Source organism: Symphalangus syndactylus, chromosome 11 (genome assembly GCF_028878055.3).
Source record: "Symphalangus syndactylus isolate Jambi chromosome 11, NHGRI_mSymSyn1-v2.1_pri, whole genome shotgun sequence".
Taxonomy (NCBI): Eukaryota; Metazoa; Chordata; class Mammalia; order Primates; family Hylobatidae; genus Symphalangus; species Symphalangus syndactylus.
Window position 1 is genome coordinate 63,484,523 of NC_072433.2, and position 15,374 is coordinate 63,499,896.

The 15,374-nt window shown below is 44.9% G+C and overlaps 1 protein-coding gene across 14 annotated transcripts in view; it reads right to left on the bottom strand.

The window, feature by feature from the left end:
• Positions 1–158: 158 nt before the first annotated feature.
• Positions 159–15,374, bottom strand: part of IQCK (IQ motif containing K) — a 140,834-nt gene continuing 125,618 nt past the window's right edge. For 11 of the 14 annotated variants that reach the window (XR_008661069.1, XR_008661066.1, XR_010114257.1 and 8 more), the window contains 2 exons: positions 1,131–1,205; positions 159–244 (listed from right to left, as the gene is read on the bottom strand). Coding sequence is in view for 3 of the 14 variants with exons in the window: in XM_055299050.1 (XP_055155025.1) it covers positions 1,144–1,205 (62 nt within the window). In the remaining 11 variants the exon portion in view is untranslated. Of the gene's footprint in view, positions 245–670; positions 1,206–2,938; positions 3,163–15,374 lie in introns of those variants that run through there. The other 3 variants (XR_010114255.1, XR_010114254.1, XM_063612161.1) reach the window with 2 other exon arrangements.

A 15,374-nucleotide genomic window follows, 5' to 3' on the forward strand; every position in this document is an offset into this window, starting at 1 on the left:
GGTCTTGGTTGGCCGAGGCTGAGTTGAACGCCTCAGGCCAAACCCCAAGTTGAAAGGGAGCATTGTGGCTTTTATAATCCAATGATGCAATGATGATACCAGCTTACAGGAGTTCTCAGCAGGTGCTTTTTATTAATTGATGAAGAGCTAAGGCTCACTTTTGATAGATAATATATATTTATTAAATGCATTAACGTGTGTTTTATAATGTACCTTTATCTTTCCCCCGGCTGATTGTTGCATACTTATAAAAAAGAAGTTAAAGAAATTTCAAGACAATCAATATGTACCATAAACGACTATATAAATATTACAAATTTAAAAGGTTGTAAAGCATGGGCAGATAGGTTTTATTTTCAAAATGCTGTTCTTAACACAAAAATAAAGGCTTTACTATTTACTTAAGACGTGTGGTAGCTTGTCAAAACAACCCAATGCAACTAACTACTAGGCTTTCAGATCTGCCCTGAGGCTCAGTCCGTGGCATTTTAAATGGGAGAATCTTGGTTAACGGCAAACCACAGAACAAATTAAGGTAATAAGTTTACCCATAAAAGCAGGAACTTTCTATATAATACTTTGGGACTTAACAAAAATCCTTTGTTACATCTGTCTGGGTTTAAGTGTCTCATCTTGTTGGGTTTGCAGTAAAAGTTAAGGAGTGGTCTCCTTTGGAAATGATCATAAGTATAAGGTCTTTATTATAAAGAGAGTGGTCAGTCACTAGGTAAACTTAAAACCAAATTCAGAGGTTGGGGACTTAAATTAGAATATGCATCTTTGCAAAGGCGGCCACAAGTGGGAAAACTGGTAATAAGAGCACTTCTGTATCCCTTGGGACTAGAGTTCATTGTACATTTTAACAGCAGCTGGTGTAGATGGATACTCCTGAGGCACTGAAGAAGTAATCTGGATGAATGAATAAAATGTGGGGATAATGCAGAAAGTGAAGACTGGTCCTTTCTTTTCTAAACTATTTGCACTAAGCCTTGTTTGCAATGAATCCTATCTTGTACAGACAAGATTCCATTTTCACATGTTCCAAGTCTTGTTAAAGAAATCATGAGAGAGAGCATCATATGGACATTTTCCTTGCATAAGGGAACTTGTGCTCGAATGGGCAAAGATACGTCTTAGCTATGGTTAAGATGATGGAATTTTCATCTTGGCTGCAGGTACCGCATCATCCTCCATTTTGCATTTCACTGCAAAGAAAAGAAAGGGAAAGTCACGATCAATTTACATACGTAGACAGGCTTGTCATTGGGAAACCGGAAACTGATGTGTGGACAAGGTCAGTTGCACCAAAACCCACTGTGTGCCTGCTATTCATGGTTCCGGCCCCATGGATCCACGGGGAAGAACACAGGCCCATTGTGCTCTAAGGACAGCACCTGAAAGTTCAAAACCACTTCCCGGACTGTTCATGGCCATTCTTAATTCAGTTCAGAAAGAGGTCAGAAGTGTGCTTTGCCGGTCAGGGTACTGAAGGAAGGCAATTTTACTAAAGATGATGACAGATTCCAGGCTCTCCACTCAACCCCATCTGTCACCACACACCCTGTTCTCCAGCCACCCAAAATGGAAAACTCAGGGTATCACTGGGGTCAATGCAAAGGTCAGAAGAAAATCTTTTATGTCATGGTCTGGACCAAGAACCTGATCTCGGGGATTTCCTGTGTCTGCCAAACAGGAAAGTTAGCTCCATACAGGGCATGGCTCTGTGTGTAAGGGGAATTAATCCCAACAGATAAAAGCCTCTCCCCAGTTAAATATGGAAACCCAGTCCCTTGGTGGGTGCAGTAGGGATCCTTTTGGAAAGACCCTCTATTTTCATACATCTTTCCCTTGAGTGTCCAAGTGCCGCTTGCCCATATGTGAATGTCTTGAAAGGTGGTTTGAGCCAGGCCACAGACTCTGATGATTTATGGAGAGCATCGGTCTGGTAAAAAGGGTGTTTGAGCTTGTTACTACGTAGGGCTGAGGTTTCAAGTGAACCTGCCCTCGTCCTGACCTCCCAGCAACTAAGGGCATGCATCAGCCAGATGTGGCAAAGAGGTAGGTATGTACATCATCCCATGAAATGCATTTTTTTTGTCTTTTTGGGGACAGAGTCTCTCTCTGTTGTCCAGGCTGGAGTGCAGTGGCAAGATCTCGGCACATTGCAACCTCCGCCTCGTGGGTTCAAGTGATTCTCTTGCCTCAGCCTCCCAAGTAGCTACAGGTGTGCACCACCGCGCCCTGCTAATTTTTGTATTTTTAGTAGAGATGGGTTTCCCCATGTTGCCCAGGCTGGTCTCGAACTCCCAGCCTCAAGTGATCCACCCGCCTCAGCCTCCCAAAGTACTGGGGTTACAGGTGTGAGCCACTGCACCTGGCCCTAATGTGGTTATTTTCTGATGGAGGTGGGATGAGGGCCTTCAGCAACACAGACCAGCCCTGCAGTCTTCAAACTGAGGGCAAGGGTTCTTGGTCATGGTTCAAAGGAAATCAATTTCCAGATCATCAGCTTCCTGTCCTCCTGTCATTCCTGGCCCGGTGTGTAAAAACTCCCCAGGTGCCAAACAAGAAGGCAGTTCAAAATGAGGGCCCTCAGAGTCTCCTTATTTTCTATGTTTGACAACTATCAAATTGTATCATGTATTTATTTGGTTTTGCCTACTACTAATAATTGTATTAGCAACACAAATCAGAAAAAAATATTTTTAATACTTGGAGCCTGTGGTCACAGGACATTTTAAAACATTTTTTCAAGGTATATACCTTTTTTATTCCATATATATGGAAGCTCTATGGGCAATCACAGTGAAAACCCTATGTGCATCTAGACCCTACTAACGATGACATTAACCCTTCATAGTCAAGGATGCGCCACACCTCCCTAAAGACTGTCCCACTAGCTCACTGATCCCTGAGACGCTGGTGATTAACAACTCACCAGGGACTGGGGGAGAGTCCCGAGTTGTAGCATTTGCCATTTCCATAGCCTATTGGAAGCCAGCAGCCTGACAATGTAACAGAGTTGGGAAGAGGTGCGCACAGTCAGATGGAGCGGGCCTGCCCTGGATCCCCCCAGGGAGGTACGCAGGTCAACTAGTGCAGCCAGCATCAGGCATAACTTCAGACCTGCAGGCTGGCTCTCTAGGGACAAGTTGGGGACATCTGCAATAGGGGGAAATTGTTAGAAATGCAAATTCAGGGCCCTTTTCCGGGCAGACAGAACCAGACACTGGGGGTGGAGCCCACCCATCTGCAGTTTAACAAGGCCTACAGGTGATTCTGATGGATGCTAGTTAAAGTTTGAGAACCACTGATTACTGGTTTTCTACCCTGGCTGCATGTAAGAATCACGTGGTCAGCTTCTGAAATTTATTGGTGCCTGGGTTTCACTCCAGCAATTCTGATGTAACTACCCTGGGGCCCGGGCATCAGTAGCTAGGTAAAGCTCCCGTGTGTTGCTAAGGTTCAGCCAGGGTTGAGACACAGATGGGGCTTAGAATCCCTTTAAAGAAACATGACTGTAAGACACTGAGGAGTCTAGAATTCCCCTCAACTTCTTAGCATCATGCTGGCTGCCTGTGAGTCTCACAGTTTAAGCTGCTAAAGAGAGAGCTGGCAGACAGGCTGGGCACAGTGGCTCACACCTATAATCCCAGCACTCTGGGAGGCCAAGGCAGGTGGATCACTTGAGGTCAGGGGTTCGAGACCAGCCTGGCCAACATGGTGAAACCCTGTCTACTAAAAATACAAAAACTAGCTGGGCATGGTGGCAGGCGCCTGTTAATCCCAGCTACTCGGGAGCCTGAGGCAGGAGAATCGCTTGAAGGGAGGCAGAGGTTGCAGTGAGCCAAGATCGTGTCACTGCACTCCAGCCTGGGTGACAGAGCAAGACTCTGTCTCAAAAAAAAAAAAAAAAGAGAGAGAGAGAGATAGCTGGCAGACAGACAGATGCTGGAGGCAATTAATAGCTGGAGGAAAGGACTGGCTTCTGGGAGGATTCCCCAGCCCTTGGGTTTTCTTTAGTTTTCTTCAACTGCCTGAAGGAAGAATTCACCTGCAAGCCATTGTCCTGGTATTTTACCCAATTCCTGTCCATGCCTTGACAACCTTGTTGGCTACTCCCTATGTGTTGACCTTGCCTGGGAAAAAGCCCCTTAGTATCTCTTTAGATCATCACTCAGAAATCTTGACAGAGGAGGGCAGAAAGGAATGAGCTAGGGACCTTGTTCACGGTGGAGGACTGAGAGGTGTTATCTCGAGTTGACGGGCTGGAAATCAAGGTGGGATGTGGAGCCTCCCAGTGGAATTACCTGGGGAGTTTTGAAAACCCTACACAATTAGGTCACCATCTCTGGAGGCACAACCACACTGGAAAACTGCTTGGCGTTACCAAGTGGAACTGAGTCTGACAGTGACTACAAACGATTCCACTCCCGTATCCCACTGCAGAAACCCTTCCATACGTGTACTGGGAGGATGCTCGTGATAGCAAAACCTGGACACAACCCAAATGTCCATCAGCTGTTGACTGGATAAACCAACTGTGGTCTACCTGACCAGTGATTATACAACAGTGAACATGAGTGAGCCACAGCCACACGCATCAACTTGGATTAGCTTAAAAATGTTGCAGGAGGCCGGGCGCTGTGGCTCAGTGAGGCCTGTAATCCCAGCACTTTGGGAGGCCGAGGCAGGCAGATCACGAGGTCAGGAGATCCTGGCTAACATGGTGAAGCCCCGTCTTTTACTAAAAATGCAAAAAATTAGCCGGGCATGGTGGCGGGTGCCTGTAGTCCCCGCTACTCGGGAGGCTAAGGCAGGAGAATGGCGTGAACCTGGGAGGCGGAGCTTGCAGTGAGCCGAGATCGTGTCACTGCACTCCAGCCTGGGCGACACAGTGAGACTCCGTCTCAAAAAAAAAAAAAAAAATGTTGAAGGAAAGATGAGAGGCACGGAATAATACATATAGTGTGATTCTATTTATAGCAAATCTAAATGCTGAGAGATGCATACAAAGGTGAAAAGAGCTCCAAAGAAAAGCAAGAGAACAGCTATCACGATAGTCAGGGAAGTGGCTTCATGGGGGAAGAGCTTTAAAACTGTTGACAGTGTTCTGTTTGTTTGTTAAATGTTGTAGAGGTCTCGCTTTGTTGCCCAGGCTGGAGTGCAGTGGTGCGATCATAGCTCCCTGCAGCCTCTGACTCCTGGGCTCAAGAGATCCTCCACAAATGTTTTATTTATTGTTATATGTGTTTTATAGCCACTGTTGTACGTATATTTCACCCCCCAAAAGGTAAAAAGAAATAGGTATGTTCGTGTACTGCTTGAAATTACAAAGCCAACCAATAAAGGAATGGAAAAGAACGATTTAGCTGTTTTCAGGAGGAGAGGGATGGAATCTAAGCTAACCCTCACCTATCATGGCAGGAAATCAGTAGATCCTATTGAAAATCTTATTACCATAGAGGCCTGTTCCAGATACAGAAGTAACGCCCCTAGGAGCAGCTGAAGTTCAAAGTCATTGCCTTTGGGGATGCACTACTTTGCTAAAAATTAAGCAAGAGATAAAATCACGACTTGGTGGTCTTCCTCCTCCTGGTCTTTGCAGAACACAGCCTTGCACAGGTAGGTACTTGATCAGTGGAGGGAGGAAAGGGGGAGGGAAGCAGGGGTGAGAGACAGGACAGAAGAAGCAAGCCAGGATGCTGTAAAATGCAGCTTCCACCTTAGCTCAGAGACATCATCGTGGTTGGCTTCCAACACCAACAGACAGATGCCTCAGCGCCCCTACGCTGTCCTTGTCCCTCTCAGCAGGCTGATGCCCAGCCAGTTCCGGAAGGGCTGGGAGAGTGGAAAATCCCAGAGAGAGATACACCAGCCCTTCAGCTTCAATTAAAGGCAATGTGACAAGAAGAGCCTTGCATGCTAATAAGACTCGGTACATCTTCTCCTCGTGGTCGCCCTTATCCTCTCAGTCAATTGAATTGACTGAGAAATTCAATTCACAGCCCAGAGAAAAACCTCCCAGCCAGCAGCACAGGACAGATAAAGAAGATGCCTAAAGCTCAAGACAGGAAATTTGGGGACCACAGGGTCATCTGGCCACTCATACAATGTTGTCCAGACAGGGCCTCAGCATAAAAGGATGACCTGGAGTGAAAATATAGATTCCTGGGCCCCACCCCAGACCTTTAGAAACAGAATCTCCAGGAGTGAGGCCTGGGAATCAGTATCCCCCTCCACCTCAGTGCTGTCGGTGGGCGTTTTGATCTGGCAAGTTTGGGAAAGAGGGCAGATCTGGGCAAGTTTGGGAAACGTGCCTGTTTCCTGAGTCAACTGTGAGCCAGGGTTGAGAATGGCACCTGCCTCCTAAGGGTGCTGAGAGAAGCAAAAGAGGCAAGCCGTGCAAAATGCAAAGTGCTCAGCACTGGTTCTGACCCAGAGTTAGGCACTTGATAAATATCGGCTATTACTATTCTCATTTTTATTGAGACCAGGTCTCGCTCTGTTACCCAGGCTGGAAAGCAGTGGTGCAAATCAGGACTCACTGCAGTCTCAACCTCCTGGGCTCAAAGGGTCTTTCCACTTCAGCCTCCTAAGTATTAATATCTGGGACCACACACACACACCACCATGCCTGGCTAATTTATTTTTATTTTGGGTTGAGATAGGGTCTTGCTATGTTGCCCAGCCTAGTCTCTAACTCCTGGGCTCAAGCAATCCTCCTGCCTCAGCCTCCCAAGATGATAGGGTCACAGGTGTGAGCCACAGCACCTAGCCAGCTATTATTATTCTTAGGGCATATTCTTTGCCCTCAAAGATGTCACAGTATAGAAGGTGAGGCAGAAAAAATCAACAGGAAATTGTAAGAACCAGGAGATGCTCACATACTGTGGAGAGAACTTGCTTCACTAGATATCATCTGCCACACAGCTGTGGACCATAACCGTGCTGGGGCCTGGGATTACGAGGAGGAGACTGGCTCACGCTCCCAAATCAGCAATATCTATGAGAAACCTTAAAATGTTCATCTTTTACTCAATTAGCTCCCGATTTCTAGGATTCCAGGTAAATAATAAAAGCAAACACTTCTATGGTACTTATGAAGCCCTTGACACATACGAAGTCATAGTGAGCTAAGTGCTATTATTTTCCGCAGTTTTACAGGTAGGGAGACTGAAGCAGAGACAGGTCATGTAACTTGCTCAAGGTTACCCTGTGAGCTGTCTGGCTGCTGCTGCTCTTAAAACTCTACAGGGTCAAGATCTCACAACTGCCTCCCACCAGGACAGTAAAAATGTCTGTGATTAAAGAAGCAACAATGATGTTATGCAGACAAAGGTGTTCACTTCCGCATCCTCTACCACATAAACAGTTTGAGAACAACCTAAATGCCCAACAGTCAGGGAATGATTAAGTATCTGATAACCTATAACCTTGATGTGATGTAATATAATGAAGCCATAAAAACATGATGTTTTGGCAAAGTGTAAAAACAGGGAGAAATGTCGGTGGGAAAATACAGTGCAGCACATTTCCTGTAAATTTCCATTATGCAAATTTGAAATTGTTCAATACCAAGTTAATCGTGTCTCCAAGGAGTACAAGGATGGCACAAGGGCATGGAGGCTTCTGTCTGTTAGAGCTGGAAGCCAAGCATGATGATGTCTCTAAGATGTAAACCAGGCTCTTTCATTTAATCATCCCTGCTTTCCTTTCTTTTCTTTCTTTCCTTCTTTATCTTTTCTTTCTTTCTTTTTTTGTTTTTTCAGAGACAGGGTGTCACTCTGTTGCCCAGGCTGAAGTACATGGTGCAATCACAGCTCACTGCAGCCTTGACCTCCTGGGCTCAAGTGATCCTCCTGCCTCAGCCTCCCAAGTGGCTGGGACTACAGGTGTGCACCACCATGCCCGGATATTTTTTTTACTTTTTATAGAGATGGGGTCTCATTGTGTTGTCCAGGCTAGTCTCGAACTGCTGGGCTCAAGCGATCCTACTGTCCTGGCCTCCCAAAGTGCTGAGATTACAGGTATGAGCCACCGCACCCAGCCCCTGCCTTTCTAAAGAAAAAAAAAAAGTTTACTTTTTAAAATTTTTATTTTTTTAGAACAACTGACTCCTATTCCACATTCATTCTTGGGTGAGATTTTCATAATACATCACTTAAATGTAACCACCCTGTAGAAAATTTCATTCATTACCTCCAAAATTACATCTATTGCTCAACTAAGTTATAACCCAGCATCTCAAATACATTAAAAAAAAAAAAACCTGGCCGGGCGCGGTGGCTCACGCTTGTAATCCCAGCACTTTGGGAGGCCGAGGCGGGTGGATCACGAGGTCAGGAGATCGAGACCATGGTGAAACCCCGTCTCTACTAAAAATACAAAAAATTAGCCGGGCGTGGTGGCAGGCGCCTGTAGTCCCAGCTACTCGGAGAGGCTGAGGCAGGAGAATGGCGTGAACCCGGGAGGCAGAGGTTGCAGTGAGCCGAGATCGTGCCACTGTACTCCAGCCTAGGGGACAGAGCGAGACTCCGTCTCAAAAAAAAAAAAAAAAAAAAACCTGAACATAGATGTAATGATTGAAAGGAAACTGGTGAATTTTTGTTTTCCTGAATGTTCCACAGTATACATGTATTGCTATACAACTGGGGGAAACTTTCTAAAAGAATCACCAGAAAATATACCAGACAAAAGAAAAAGACCCTCAGGGTAATCAACACCTAAACAGTATTGCTGCAATTAGAGCCCAAAGATGGGAGAAAGGCAGGAAGGATGAGAAATGGTATCAAGTGGCCAATCAGAAGCTGCAGGGGAAACTCCCCGATCATCAGATCCAGGGTGGGGTGACAGTGACGAGAGATCCACCCACAAGTGGTGTGGCCTTAGTAGGGGTAACCATTCACAGAAATAATTATGAAATGTTTGCTAGGAAAAGTTTCTGATTAGCAAATTTCTAGGAAAATAACGTTTCCTCCTCAATTTGCTTGCTAACAAAAGGGTACACTTTGGCATCAAGCAGACGCAGTGTTCAAATCCTGGCTCTGCCACTTAATAGCTGGATGATACCCCACCTCTGCCCCCAGCCTCAATTTCCTCATTTGAGCCATAGGTATAATAATATCCACCTCACAGAGTCCTTATGAAGATTAAAGATGATCCACTCAAAGTGCCTGGTACACTGTACCAGTGGTACTGGTGGCACCAGTATGTGGCACATGAAGAAGGTACTCAACAAGTGTGGCTTCCTTTCCCCCCAGGTGGACTGCAGGACTGTAAGCTGAATTGCTGCTAAGTAGTTCATTTAGCATCTTTTAAAATTCATAAGATGTCACTCATCTGAACATTACTTATCTTTGCAAACTCAGGTATCAAACACAGCCAAGAACTTGAAAGTAAACAGAAGACGCCAATGTGGATGTTCCGGAATGTATTCCCCAAACTCAGAGCATGGGTGCTCATTCTTTAAACATCATTCTGGCAAGTTGACCTATCAGATATCCCAACAGCAGAAATGAATTTAGGAATGAAATACGGTCCCAATGGCTGATAAGCACATAAAAAGGTGTGCAATGTCATTAATCATTAAGGAAATTAAAGCCACGATGAGATAGCCACCACACACCCACCAGAATGGTTAAAACGGAAGACTCATCACACTCATTGTTGGTAAAGATGCAGACTGCTTGTGCATCACTGATGGGGATGTAAAATGGTACAGCCACTTTGGAAAATGAGTTGGAAATATCTTAGAATTAAACATATGTATGCCCTATAACCCAGCAACTCCAAATCCACAGCTGAAGTGAGTATTTACATCTGCCAAAAAACAGATCCAGGAGTGTTCAAAGCAGCAGCATTGGGCCAGGTGTGGTGGCACATGCCTATAATCCCAGCACTTTGGGAGGCCAAGGCTGGAGGATGGCTCGAGCCCAAGAGTTTAAGGCTGCAGTGAGCTATGATTGCACCACTGCACTCCAGCTTGGGCAGCAGAGTGAGATCCTATCTCTAAAAATAATAATAAAATCAACAAAGTAGCAGCATTTTTTTTGTAATAGCCAAAAAGTGGATATAATCCAATAATCCATTACAAAGTGACTGGATTCACAACTTGTGACAATAATCATACAAAGGAATGCTACAACAGCAACACAGCAATAGAAGATCAACTGAGTGCTACCCTCAACAATTTAGCTGCATCTCCCAGACATAATGTTCAGCAGAAGACACAGACGCCAGACACAAAGGAGTTCATTCTGTGTTTTCCAGTTAGGCAGAGAAGAAGCAAAACTACTCTGTGGTGAAAGGAGTCAGAACAGAGTTTACCTCAAGGGAAGGGGACACCGCATGGGGCATGAGGGAGCTGGCTGGAGGCCGCCCATGTTCATTATCTGGATCCAGGTGGTGGTTGGGTTGGATTCATGCACAGAATTTCACGGAGCACTGCACTGGGACCAGTGTACCCCACTGCATGTGAGTGCCACCTCAATCACAAAAATTAAAATAGGAACAATGGGGAGGAAGAAAACAGGCACAAAAATGTGCCCACCTTTTTAGTCAGACCCTCAAAGAGTCTTACACACCTGAGAGGGTCCCTATGAACAATATCATAGAATTAATCAGGAAATTTGCACTAGCCAGATTCTGGACACTAGGCTCACGGCTTTACATACCTTAATGATCTCATACAATCCTCCCAACCATCCTGGAGGTAGATGCTATCCTCATTTCCATTTTACTGACTGAGAAATTGAAGCTCAGAGATACTAAGCAACATGCCCAAGGTCACAGAATTAAGTAAATGGCCACACCAAGATTCTGATCTTGGTATCTTTTGAGTCCAAAATCCATGGTCTTAACCATCATCTGACACCACCTTGGAGTAAGAATTGGTCCTTAAAATTAGAAAGGCAGGGGAGTGTATGATATATATTACCGAGATTTTATTTTTCCATGAAGAGCAATACATTATAGAAAATTCAAAGAATACAGGAAAAAAAGAAAAAAAAATCTATGCTCCTCTCCCCCCAACTAGAAGAACAAATTGTGGAAGATTCCTTTCTACAAAGAAATACATGTTGAGGCCGGGCGCGGTGGCTCACGCTTGTAATCCCAGCAGTTTGGGAGGCCGAGGCGGGCGCATCACGAAGTCAGGAGATCGAGACCACAGTGAAACCCCGTCTCTACTAAAAATACAAAAAAAATTAGCTGGGCGTGGTGGCGGGCACCTGTAGTCCCAGCTACTCGGAGAGGCTGAGGCAGGAGAATGGTGTGAACCCGGGAGGCGGAGCCTGCAGTGAGCCGAGATTGCGCCACTGCACTCCAGCCTGGGCGACAGAGCGAGACTCCGTCTCAAAAAAAAAAAAAAAAAAGAAGAAATATATGTTGATATTCAGGGAGTAAATGTCAGTAGCCTGGTAAATTTACTTCCATTTCTTGACAGTACCAGATGCTGTGTTGCATTATTTTTGGGAAAATTAAGCCAACTTGGAAGCCACAAGGCATTCCGGCAGAACGTGACAGCCTTGACTGTGCAGTAATTGCGGCTTTCTGTTGTTGACTTCCAAACAGTTACTAAAGTTAATCCAGAGCAAAGGCTCCTTGAAGGCAGTATTTTAAATGGAAACATTTGGCGTGGGAGTGGCAACAATGGTTATATTGAGACAGAGCCATGGGATTATCAAGGTTTGACCCCGTAGGCTGGGGGCGGTGGCTCACGCTTGTAATCCCAGCACTTTGGGAGGCCGAGGCGGGTGGATCACGAGGTCAGGAGATCGAGACCACGGTGAAACCCCATCTCTACTAAAAATATAAAAAATTAGCCGGGCGTGGCGGCGGGCGCCTGTAATCCCAGCTACACGGAGAGGCTGAGGCAGGAGAATGGCGTGAACCCGGGAGACGGAGCTTGCAGTGAGCTGAGATCGCGCCACTGCACTCCAGCACTCCAGCCTGGGTGACACAGCAAGACTCCATCTCAAAAAAAAAAAAAAAAAAAAAAAAAAAAAAAAAAAAAAAAAAAGGGTTGACCCGTAAAGGGTCTTGATTCCTGGAAAAAGAGAGATTCAATAAAAGGCTTGTTTTTAATAGGTGAAAACTGAGTTATTGACAGGGGAAGGAAGCCACCAAATCAAACCTAGCAATGGGGCCATCCAAGCACAGCTTAGCTGCTTAGAGCACACCACTTGGGAGAAGGCAGCTCCGGCTTTGAATCCTACCACCATTTACCAACTGGGTGGCCTGAACAAGTCTCTCAACCTCTTGGAAGCCTCAGCTCTCTCATTCATAAAAGGAGGATAGGAAGACTTTCCTTTTGGTAGAATTCAAAGATGAAATGAAATGGTACATATTGTATGGCACATAATAAATATTAGATAAAATTATTATTATTTTTTGAGATGGGGTCTCGCTCTATCGCCCAGGCTGGAGTGCAGTGATGTGATCTCAGCTCACTGCAGTCTCTGCCTCCTGGGCTCAGGTGATCCCTCCAACCTCAGCCTCCCAAGTAACTGGGACCACAGGCGTGCACCACCACGCCTGGCTAATTTTTTGTGTCCTTGGTAGAGATGGAGTTTCACCATGTTGCTTAGGCTGGTCTTGAACTCCTGAGCTCAAGCGATCCGCCCGCCTCAGCCTCCCAAACTGCTGGGATTACAGGCATGAGCCACCATGCCCAGCTATAAAATTATTTTTTATCACACAAGTAATGCAGTTACTGCAGAAAAACTGGAAAATATAATATTTTAAAACAAATATTTAAGCAGGTTTTCTTTAAATCATTGAGTAAGCCTTAGTTTATGTGTTATTCATATGTATTTATAGATCTATTCGTATTTTCTTTCTATATCTCAATTTACAAGGGTAACTCCATTTTGCGATTAGCTGAATTACATTGAGATTGGAGTTTTAGTGCTGCAGTTTAAACAGCCACCATCTAGTTGTCCTTCGAAATTCTGTGTCTTCAAAAGCCGAGTGAGTCATGGGTGTGAATGAACACAGACAAACCCCGTCAGCCGTGTCTTATGACTTTTTTATTTATCACTGCATTCTCAGCTGCCGCTGCCCAAACTGAACCTTTAGAAATATCCCAGGCATTCTGAGTGAGTTTAGGGTATAAACTGTTAGCCAGTTCAGACTGGCAGAAGCTCTGTATATTACACGCTGCCTTTAAGAACAACAGAGACAAACCCTCCAGTTTATTTTTAAACAGCTCCTCTACAAGGGTAACAAATTAATAAACAATTGAGAAATTATTTCAATCTGTACTTAAGGATTGCGAGACAAGATTCACTCATCTTGATGGCTGACTCAGAACCCAGGGCAGATAGGGCTAACGTCAAGAAACTCCAAGGAATAAGAAACTAAACTGGCAGGGCGTGGTGGCTCACACTTGTAATCCCAGCACTTTGGGAGGCTGAGACGGGCTGATTTCTTGAGCCCAGGAGTTCGAGACCAGCCTGGGCAATGTGGCGAAACCTCTACAAAAACTACAAAAATTAGTCGGGCATGGTGACGTGTGCCTGTAGTCCCAGCTACTAGGGAGGCTGAGGTGGGAGGATCACTTTAGCCCAGTAGGCAGCAGTTGCAGTGAGCCAAGATTGTGCCACGGTGCTACAATCTGGGGGACACAGCAAGACCCCGTCTCAAAAAACAAACAAACAAACAAAACTTCCCATCCCCTTTCTTCACGTTTGGTAAGGTGTTTGTTGTTGTTGTTGTTGTTGTTTTTTACCAAACATGAAGAAAGAGGATGGGAATTAACATCCTTCGAGTTTCAACCAGCGTTCTTTCTAAAAGGAAGCCCCCTGGTCCACTGAAAAGGAAACGTGAACGTTTTCAACCACTTACTAAGATGAGAAATACATTTATCTACAAACAAAGCTGCATTTTTAGAAAAGATCACTGATCTCATCTTTGTCATTTTTACCCCATAAATGTCTCCTAAATCTGTCCACTTTTGTCTGTTCTTACTGCCACTGGGTCATCCGACCCATCTCCAACCTGCCCCATACTCATCTTTCCTATAAAGCCCTCCTAACGCTGTGTGGCCCAGCTGAAATTGGGTTCAACTCTGAAGTCTTCAACAAGGCCGGCCAGACACAGTGGCTCACATCTGTAATCCCAGCACTTTGGGAAGCCAAAGCGGGCGGATCACCTGAGGTCAGGAGTTCGAGACCAGCCTGGCCAACATAGTGAAACCCTGTCACTACTAAAAATATAAAAATTAGCCGGGCATGGTGGCAGGTGCCTGTAATCCCAGCTACTTGGGAGGCTGAAGTGGGAGAATCGCTTGAGCCTGGGAGGTGGAGCTTGCAGTGAGCCAAGGTCGTGCCACTGCACTCCAGCCTGGGTGACAGAGCCAGACCCTGTCTCGAAAAAAAAAAAAAAAAAAAAGCAAGCATATGAGTACACAAAACCTTGTACATGAATATTCATAGCAGCATTATTCATAATAGCCAAAAAGTGGAAACAATTCAAATGCCCATCAATTGATAAGTGAGATGTGATACCTCCATACAATGGAATATTACTCAGCCATGCTACAGACTGAGTTATGTCCCTCAGAATTCATATGATGAAGCCTTAACTCCCACCATCTAACTGTATTGGAGATAGGACCTTTAAGGAGGTGATTAAGGTTAAGGATAGATACCTGATCTGGTAGAACTGGTACCCTTACAAGAAGAGGAAGAGACACCAGAGAGCTCCCTCTCCCATGTGATGACCCAGGAAGAAGGTGGCTGTCTGCAAGCCGGGAAGAGAGCCCTCACTAGAACCTGACCATGCTGGTTCCTTGATCTCAGACTTACAGTCTCCAGAACTGTGAGAGAACAAATGTCTGTTGTTTAAACTGTCAAGCCTGTGGTATTTTATTATGGTGGCCTGAGCTGACTAATACAAGCCGTAAAAAGGAGTAAAGTACTGACACATGCTACAACATGGATAAACTTTGCAAACATTGTGCTAAGTGAAAGAAGTCAGTCACAAAGGATTACATATTGAATGATTCCATTTATATTAACTGTCCAGACCAGGCAAATCCATAAAGAGACAGAGTAGATTAGTGGTTGTCTGGGGCTGGGAGGAATGGAAGTCTTGGGAGATAATGGCTAAAGGGTGTAGGGTTTCTTTTAGGGGTGATGAAAATGTGCTAAAATTCATTTAGCGATGGTTGCAAAATCTGTAGTATCTGTGATATACTAAAAGCCATTGAGTTGTACACTTTTAATTGCATGATATATGAATTATATCTCAATAAAACTTTTAAAAAAAGAAAGATGACATTTCAATAATGGTCAACTCTAGGCGGTGAGACAGAATCATCCACTTTTTTGTTTAGTTTTCTACAAAGAGCAAGTATTACTTCTACAATC